The sequence below is a fragment of the Rhagoletis pomonella genome, unplaced genomic scaffold (assembly GCF_013731165.1).
Source record: "Rhagoletis pomonella isolate Grant_MI unplaced genomic scaffold, Rhpom_1.0 Rhpom_scaffold_00009, whole genome shotgun sequence".
Classification (NCBI taxonomy): domain Eukaryota; kingdom Metazoa; phylum Arthropoda; class Insecta; order Diptera; family Tephritidae; genus Rhagoletis; species Rhagoletis pomonella.
This window is the reverse complement of record NW_023458563.1, coordinates 5232850-5242911: the sequence shown is the minus strand read 5'-3', so window position 1 is coordinate 5242911 and position 10062 is coordinate 5232850. Positions and strand designations below refer to the sequence as shown.

At 35.2% G+C, this 10062-nt stretch overlaps 1 protein-coding gene across 6 annotated transcripts in view; it reads left to right on the top strand.

Annotated features, from left to right (window-relative positions):
• The window catches only part of LOC118745552, a 165534-nt gene extending 156114 nt beyond the window's left edge, over positions 1 to 9420 (top strand). For all 6 annotated transcript variants that reach the window (XM_036479017.1, XM_036479018.1, XM_036479020.1 and 3 more), the window contains one exon: positions 7166 to 9420. In XM_036479017.1, coding sequence (XP_036334910.1) covers positions 7166 to 8500 — 1335 coding nt within the window. In that variant the 3' untranslated portion in view covers positions 8501 to 9420. The remainder of the gene's footprint in view (positions 1 to 7165) is intronic.
• Positions 9421 to 10062: the final 642 nt, after the last annotated feature.

Sequence of the window (10062 nt, the reverse complement as noted above, 5' to 3'; positions counted from 1 at the left end):
AAAAAAACCGAAATAATGCATATATGCACAGTTTCGGTTGAAAACCGAAATAATGCATATGAAAAACCCGAAATAATGCATACATGAACGAACACTTTCGTTTGAAAACCGAAATAAAGCATATGAGAAAAACGAAGTAATGCATACATGCACAGTTTCGGTTCAAAACCGAAATAATGCATATGACAAAAACCGAATTAATGCCTACATGCACAGTTTCGACTCAAAACCGAAGTAAAGCATATGACAAAAACCGAAATAGTGCATACATGAAAACGAACTTCTTTCTGAGTAGGCGGCCTTCGGCCGCGCGTAGGGATTATAACCCTTACTAAGTAGAATTCTCCTTTCTGTGTTGCCGGAAAAGGGGGCCGGAAGTATTTTTGCGCAGAACTTCTTTCTGCGTAGGCGGCCTTCGGCCGCGCTTAGGGATTATAACCCTTACTAAGTAGAATTCTGCTTTCTGTGTTGCCGGAAAAGAAGGACGGAAGTATTTTTGGCAGAACTTTTCTCTGCGTAGGCGGCCATCGGCCGCGGTTAGGGATTATAACCCTTACTAAGTAGAATTCTCCTTTCTGTGTTGCCGGAAAAGGGGACCGGAAGTATTTTTGCGCAGAACTTCTTTCTGCGTAGGCGGCCTTCGGCCGCGCTTAGGGATTATAACCCTTACTAAGTAGAATTCTCCTTTCTGTGTTGCCGCAAAAGGGGACCGGAAGTATTTTTGGGCAGAACTTTTTTCTGCGTGGGCGGCCTTCGGCCGCACTTAAGGATTATAACCCTTACTAAGTAGAATTCTCATTTCTGTGTTGCCGGAAAAGGGGGCCGGAAGTACTTTTGCGCAGAACTTCTTTCTGCGTAGGCGGCCTTCGGCCGCGCTTAGGGATTATAACCTTTACTAAGTAGAATTCTCCTTTCTGTATTGCCGGAAAAGAAGGGCGGACGTATTTTTGCGCAGAACTTTTCTCTGCGTAGGCGGCCATCGGCCGCGCTTAGGGATTATAACCCTTACTAAGTAGAATTCTCCTTTCTGTATTGCCGGAAAAGAAGGGCGGACGTATTTTTGCGCAGAACTTTTCTCTGCGTAGGCGGCTTTCAGTCGCGCTTAGGGATTAAAACCCTTACTAAGTAGAAGTAAATAATTCATATTAGAAAAAACGAAATTATCCATATGCACACTTTCGTTAGTAAACCGAAATAATGCATATAACAAAAACCGAAATAATGCATGCATGCACAATTTCAGTTCAAAACCGAAATAATGCATATGGCTAAAACCGAAATAAAGCATACATGCACAGTTTCGGATGAAAACCGAAATAATGCATATGTGAAAGACGAAGGTATGCATACATGCACAGTTTCGGTTGAAAACCGAAATAATGCATATAACAAAATCCGAAATAATGCATGCATGCACAGTTTCGTTTGAAAACCGAAATAATGCATATGAAAAACCGGAAGTAATGCATACATGCACAGTTTCGGTTGAAAACCGAAATAATGCATATGAGAAAATACCGAAATTATGCATATGCTTACTTTCGTTTTAAAAGCGGAATAATTCATATGAAAAAAAACGAAGTAATGCATACATGCACAGTTTCGGTTTAAAACCGAAATAATGCATATGATAAAAACCGAAATAAAGCATACATGCACAGTTTCGGTTGAAACCGAAATAATGTCTAAATGCACAGTTTCCATATGCGCAATTTCGGTGCCCCGGAACGGGCATATATTTCTGTTGCAAAACTGGGTTGCCTTATGCTCTTTCTTCACAAAAAACTTTAGGAAACCGTAGTAGAAAGCGTAGTAAATTTCTTAAGAACTGCGTACTGCCTTAAGGAAATTTGACTCAAGAAAATTTCTTAGCCATTTCTTGTACGTCATTTTATATGGAGTTTTTGCTTTTCTTGAGAGCTGCATACAGGCCTTTACCAGAATCTCACTAGAATAAAATATGTATTCATTTTTAGTATCGGCGTATATGTAAATTCAAAACTTTAAAGCCGTCTTTCTCGAGTTTTGATTTTTTGAGTTATGACATTATTGTAGTAAATGAGCGGACATGTATATACCTTTAAGCTACCGGCCAAACCCGATCTTAGAATAAACTATTTTTGTAACTCTCATCATCATTCCAACTGAAGCTACGCAGTCCACAAGATTTGGTTTCGGTTGGACATCGCATTAGGTAGAACAAGTTTAGCCTGGGCAAAACTAGTTTGACCAAAGATCGGATTTTACCGGAACATATACATACATGCATCGGCACATGTAACTTACCCAGTCTGCCACAAAAAATGGTAATGAAAACGATTTTCCAGCAAAATTGTGTAGATAGAGGATTTTGCTTTTGTAACAAAATGTTATTGCAGATAGTGGATTTTTCAAAATGAGAATATAATACCATAAAAGCAAAATTTTAAGTTTGGCATTATTGTCATGGCTGAAGGATAAATAAGAGCTCACGTTACCATCAAAAACTCTTTTTCATCAAAATTGTAGATAGAGGGTATTGAATATAAGCCCTCGAAATGCAATATATAAGAACGGGCGTTGATTTTTAATTTTTTTTTCAAGCAAGCTCAAGTAGCACACGGGCATATAACTCGGTGTAAATTTACGAATTTTGGGTATAAATTTGGTTAATTGCACCAAAATTCACAATTTTACACCAAGTTATACACCAGTGCTAGTTGAGCATTTTCTCCATAAGCAAAATTAAAGTTCAACGCGAATTTTTAGCCGCTTGAAACTTCCACTTTATTGTAGTAAAATTTTATGAAACTGAATAACCACAATTTTTTCAAAAATTCAGATTAAAAGGTTTAAAATTTTGATCGAAATTTGTTTAATTTTTCTAAATGGTGGTTAAATTTTGAAAGTTTTATATATATGATCATTGCATGAAATGTATTGTTACAAAAAAAGAAAAAATTATACTTGAAAAACATTGTGAATATTAAAACAAAATCTACATGCGAACGATTGGTTAAGTAACTGTATGTACCATCTGAGACCCGTTGCAAATCCATTCGATGGGGCCCTCCCAGTAAAAATCGTCACGTTGTAATTTAATTTTAATAAACCACTTAAGTAGTTACCCAGCATTATTAACCATAATGTATGCATTTTTGTTAAATATTAGATTTTTACTTTCAATAACATAGGTTTATACATACGATGCTTTCCATTTCAATTCAAACGGTCCACTCGGGACATGATTTTATTATTCAACAAAACTTCAATATGTTGATTCTTGGTCAAAATAATGAGACACGTATTTCTTCTTCTGGCGGGAAAAAATGGAGATTTATCGGCAATTTCGTTTTTTGGGTGAAAACGATTTTTTCGGTTTTTTGAGAAAACTTTTTTTCCAATTCTCTATAACTTGCCCAAAAATTGACCGATTTGGACAATTTTTACTTTAAAATGTTTTTAACAGTTTGGACTACAAAAGTTTATAACTGTTCTAAATAAGTTGTTGTTTTTTTATTATTCAACATTAAACAAAAAGGGAAAAAGATTTTTAAAATACAATATCTCGAAAAGGGTATTTTTATTTTTTAAAACTTTTTTATTATTTAATAGACATTTTAAACTTCATTTCGACTGAATGCCTAGTAACTAAAATTCGTTATTTTCGAGCTATGATTTTTTTAAGAAAAAAAACAACAATTGAATTTTGATAAAGAATCTAATACATCATCAACTTTTAAAGATAGAGCCATAGAATTTTCAATAGACAGAATAGCCAAGTTACTTAGCCTGTCTTGTCCCATAGAGTTTCTCAAATAGGTTTTTATTAACCCGTCAATTCCCATTTGAAGGATTCTGCAATATTCTGATATTCCTTTCACTTATTCATTACATAATTGTACAAATAAGTGAAAAACATTGTTTTTTTTTAATTTCATGGTAACTTTTCATTATGTAAATGACATCTATAATATATTCCATATCTTGTTTTGCCAACATTATTTACCATTTAGACATATCATTTACGAATTTGGCATCATAAGCTGAATTTCTGATATAAAAAGCACTCAAAGACGACGAGTTCCAGCTTGCGATAAAAGTAAAAAATTTCACAGCTGACTTGCAACTACAATTGCAAGAAAATTATGTACACTCCATTGATTTGTTAACTAATTGTTAACAGAGGTAAAATGGAAAAAAAGCGTTTTCCTTAAGCTGAAAAAAAGTTTTTAGAGGTGTCCCCTACAGGTGACACTGGGAATTGACGAGTCAATTTTAAATTCGAAAATGATCGTTCAGCTGTAGGCACAATAATTGGAACAAATAATAGTTGCGTTTTTTTACTCATTTCCAGTAAAATCCAGTAAAAGTTTTTACGAATTTTCATGTTTTGGCGTTTTCGTACGCAAAAACTTGCAAAGTAGGAGAAATTGAGAGAGCGAAAAATTACAGTTGAAGTTGCAAGTTTTTACTGGATTTTACTGGATAAATTTTGACTTGTAAGAATTTGCCAGTACGAAAAACAGCTGATCGCATGTTGCTGGATGAAATTTAAACTAATAAGGAAACTGTTTATGGGTTTTTATTGTTGAATTTCACAAAATAAACCTATTTAAATACAAAATATATTGTTTTATTAGGAATTTGCTGCGAATAAACAACCAATTTATCAGCTGTTCATAAAAGTTGCAAATTATTACTGGAAAAGCGTTCGCGTACTTTATTGCAAATTTTTTCTATGAGAGCGAATTCTTAGAAATAAAGTTACTGGAGAGTTGCTGGCAAGTTACTGGATAATTTGTAAAAAAACACAGCTAATATTAATGCAGTACATACTTCAGGAAAGCAGGACGACTTAAAATAAAGTATGTATATATATATGGGCATTTCCAACGGTCGCGAACCGGATTTTGCTACGAATCGTAGATATAGTACGCTGCAATCCGAATCGTATTTTCGAAACTTCGAAATTCGTAACAATGACATGCCTAAAATGAACGAGTAAGAAATTTACAGCTTTTTTGCGTAATTTTGTACGAAAACAATTCTGTGTCGGAGGGTAGATAAATGATGTTAATCGATGTGTGTTAGCAGGAAATATTAGTGGTGTTCATTTAAACAGATAAATTTGCCTTTCGCATATACGTATATTTTTATCCACTGCTTTATATAAACGAACAAAAAAGAATATTTGTCAATGTTATTGTGGCTTATTAACATTTAATTTTAATATGTTTATTGAGCTTTGTACCACGATTATTTTATAAGAAAAAAATGGAAAAAGTAACAAAGTCGAAGCGGTAGAAGTTATAGCAGCTATTTCGGAGATCACCACATCTCCTCATCAGACTTAGCAGGGATCGAACCCGCGTCATCGATGTGCAAAGTCAGAAGCGTTAACTATTGAGCTATCCACACTCCGTAAACTCGTGTTGCTAATTCATTTCCCTTATTCAACCTACTGCTATCAGTGCAGCTCAATTGCCGCTATTTAAACTTGACAGCGTCGTTGTTGTTGTCAATTCTATACATGCATTTGCTTTCTTGTATAGTTTCAGGAAGGCTCTTCCTTAGTGTTGTTCCGATACAAGTATCTACGAGTAAATACTCGATACTTTCTTCAAGTACTGAGTACTTTTTGTACTCCAATCTTTCCCACAAGTACTTAGATGGGTATCGAGTACGCGGTTAGAGTATTTACTTGCTTTTCCACCTATTCAGAACTTTGATTGTGACATAGTGTGCATAGTATTTTTGGCAACAAGTTCAGACCTTAAGTTGTACCCAACCTTAAGGTGTATGAAGCAAATAAAATAAGTTGGAGAATCGGACTGAAAACGCCTTAATAATTGAAATTGCATACAGAAATGAAGAAACTGTCAAGACTGCGTTCTCGTACTAGTGAAATTTTCACAAGATTTACGGCCACTCTTTCGGTAGGTTTTGGCCGAAAGTACTCGATCATACTTATGGCTGCTCTTTTGGTAAGTTTCGATCGGAAAGTACTCGAAGTGTTTATTTTTTTCTTCCCGTGATGTAGCATTGCCGCGGCGGCAGATAACGCAACTTTCTTATTAAACTTATCAAACTTTTTTAATAAATATATTCAAATGCGTATAAACATGCACATGCCCTTTGAATTTGCATTTATAATATTTTCTGAAATTATTATATTAGTTCTACGGAATGCTGTAATGAGTTCGATACGAGTAAGTATCGAGTACTTCTCTCCGATACATTTGTAGCATCGATACTTTTCTTCGATATTTTTAAAGAGTAAAGGTATCGAGTACATGACAGTATCGGAACAACACTACTCTTCCTAAACTATATATTTGTCAATGTTATTGTGGCTTATTAACATTTAATTTTAATATTTTTGTTGAGCTTTGTGCCACGAGTTTTTTATTAGAAAAAATGGAAAAAGCAACAAAGTTGAAGCGGTAGAAGTTATAGCAGCTATTTCGGAGATCACCATATCTCCTCATCAGACTTCTTTTTTCTAGACTTAGCAGGGATCGAACCCGCGTCTGAAACTATACAAGAAACTTTTATTTTTCAAAATGTTAGCAACAAACATGTCTTCGCGAACGTACGAATAATAATGGAAGTCGCTTTTGGCTGCAAATTGAAAAATGAAAGTAAAGAAAATAAAGCGATTAGTTTTATATTAAAGCGGAATAAAGGTACTTCCTCCTAACTAATTGCGCGTCGAAATATCTCTATTAGTTTTTTATTTATAAGCTTAAGTACCGGTTGCGAACGTACGATTTTTCCATCATTTTTTATACCTTTCATGAACCTGAAATGGTATTATAAATTCTGTCTAATGTTTGTAAGTACCAGAAGTAGTATCATTTAAAAAAATTAAGAAAATGTACACATATTTAAACTAATTTTTTTGAACGTATAATGTGCTTATATTTATTTTCCTTTCTTTATAATAACAAAATAAATTAGTACATTCTTGTAAATTTTTAATTCACTCTAGAAAATTTCGATTTTATACGAACTTTAGCACCACAAAGTTTGATTAAAAAATTCGCCATTTGAAGCTAAAATTCGATTATAACCCGAATCTCGAAGATTCGAATATCAATTTACCTATCGCTAGTTAGTATAAAGTTGTTATTTATTTGGTTTGTAGCCTCTTTTGATGGCAATGTTTTTTTTGTCGTTTTAGGTTAATGTTAGCCAACGAGAATATGTGACCAAGTATCGTGAGTATTTGTTGCGCGTACACGAACGAAAACGACGTGAACTAGCTGAATTGGCATATACGATTGAGGACCCTGTCGAGTGGCAAATGGAAAATGCTCCATTGCATATTGTTAGCATCGCCCCGAACGCCACCGAATTCGAACAGTATTGGCGAAGAAAACGCAACATTCTGAACGACTCAGATGAGGACGAATATGACGCTGATGCCGCTACCGATCAGGAAACATTCACCGATAACTTTGTATTACCACGTATGCAACGCAATAAAGACGGAAAGTGGCGTCGACGACTAAAAGGCAAGACTACGATGGTTCTGCGTTTTGCCTTGGAAAAGAATGCTGCTCAATTGGAGCCCGGCGACGTGGAGGAGGCTAATATTCGACTTATGCTAATCCACAGCTCGGAATTAGCTGTCAAGTCTACCAAGCCGAGTAAACAGTCAAGGTATCGCGCCTGCCGCACAAATATCACCAAAAGCGGTAAGCCGCAAGCAAGCACAGATACGCCTACAAAGCAGAAGCATATTCTAAATTTGAGGGTGTATCAGCGTTTGGGGAAGGGCAAACGCCTTTGGCTCGATGGTCATAAAATGGATATCGAGGTGGATTCCCGTCGTGCGGATGATACACATAGCCAGTGGATGCAATTCGATGTCACCAAAGCTGTGGAGGCATGGCTACGCGAGCCAAAGTCCAATCTTGGGCTCGAGGTGCAATGTGACATTTGTCAACGAGTTGGTGCGCGCATACTAAACGACATGACGTCGTCTACCAACGTTGACGATGCCAATGCTGATGATGCGAAATTGATGCCGGTTTTAAACATCATCGGTCGTATGGGCGTGACGTACAAGGAGATGAGGTCGAATAAACATTCCAATTCCGCTGAGGCAACACTCTACCATCATCATAAAGTTGCAACGCTGTCAAATGGCCGACACCTCTCCAATGCTGCACTAGATAAACATACCTGCCATAAGGGCAATAAACGCTGCTGTCGACACACAATGGAAGTGGTGTTCAAGGAAATCAAAGGCTTTGAATTCATAATACAGCCGAAAGTATTCGATGCTGGCTACTGCCACGGCCGCTGTCCTCCGCGCTACAACCCCGCCCACCATCACGCCATGTTGCAGAGCCTGATTTGGAAGCAAAACCGTGAGCGTGCACCGCGTCCATGTTGTGCACCCTCGAAGCTGGTCGAACTCGAAGTTTTGCACCTAGATGAAAAAAACAGCGAAAAACTAAAGATCTCAACGTGGACTGATATGCGAGTTGTCGAGTGCGCATGCTCGTAAGTGCTACATGGATGCAATAATTGGTAAAATATCGGTAGGACTACCAATGTGTGATAGCGGGAAGAGTTCTATAAGTAGTATCTAATATAACATTATTTATACACGAACATACATCATATATTCATAAACATATATGTACATACATATATACCAACCTGTTTACATATAGGTATATCTATGCATACATAAATACATTTACAAGCACTGTACACTTTCGAAAAATTTACTCTAAGGCTGCGTTTGAACAAACTCCTTTAATTGGAAATTAATTTAAATTTAAATTTTTATTTGATTCTAAATTAAATTTTTTCAGTTTCAATAAGCCCTTTATTTAAGTGAATATAAATATGGTAGTAAAATCAGGGCTATTTTACAAGTAAACAGCTGATACACAATATTGCGGTGGGCGTATATTGATTAACTGTGTAACATCTCTGAGTGTGGTTATTCATTTTATTTACGTGAAGAGCATAGGTCATTAATTAAATTAAAAACAAATTAAGTTTCATCGATGAAACCAAAAATTTTTAAATAAAAAAAAATTTTTTCTTAAATTAATCTGGTGAAACGCAGCCTAAAAGTCTGATTAAGGCAACTTAACGGAACTTAGAACTTAGAAAATCTAAATGAAACAGATTTCGGCGTGGCATTAAGTTACGTTAAGTTTCGGCAGTTCAATTATAGGCAACATCCATTTGAATTTTTGTGTGAGAGCCTTGTAAATTACTTTAAATTGCCATAATCAGACCATAATGCAATGCCGGCCAAAACGTGCACATTGTGCAGTTTTTCCTTCGTGTTTTCACACCAACGCTAACGATGTGTAAGCTGAATTTGTGGTTTCGCTTTCCCCAAAATGAATTTTGCTACATATTTAAAGCACTTATGCTATTTTTTTATTAAAAGAAACAACAAATATCATTAATTGTAATAACAACAAAAACGCGAAAAAAGTGGAAAATGTCGCCATCAGTGTTGCCAGAAAATTTTGAGGCTTATAGCTAAATTCTTCGAAAAAAATAGATAGAAATAGCTAACAAATTTTTTATAGCCGAACAAAATAGCTAAAAAAATGTTTCTTCACAAATAGCTAAATAAATTAAATAATTTGGTTATAATAACGCAAACAAATATGAACTTAAATATTTACATACATTGAATTGGAGTGGTAAAAATACCTTATAATTGTGACTAGTAAATATTATTAAAATTTTAGCTCAAATCTGCAAATCTATTCCTAAATACAAAAAAAAAATATGCTTGGTTTAGTTTCACAGTTGTATTACCCATGATAAAAACATAGCAAGGTAGAACCGTTCTCTCAATTTGTCGCCCATGATTTTTTATTGAAGTTTGCCAACATTTTAAAATCATATAAAAGTGAAAATAAAAAATTGAAATTGTTCGAAATTGTTGTTGCTTGAGATTGAAAATGAAAATGTGTGTGTGAGTTTGTGAGTAAATTTAAAAATTAAATTGTTTGGAAACGCCAAGAATTTTAAAAGTGACTCTCAGCGGTTCTACCTTACTATATTTTTATCATGGTATTACCTTTCCATTTC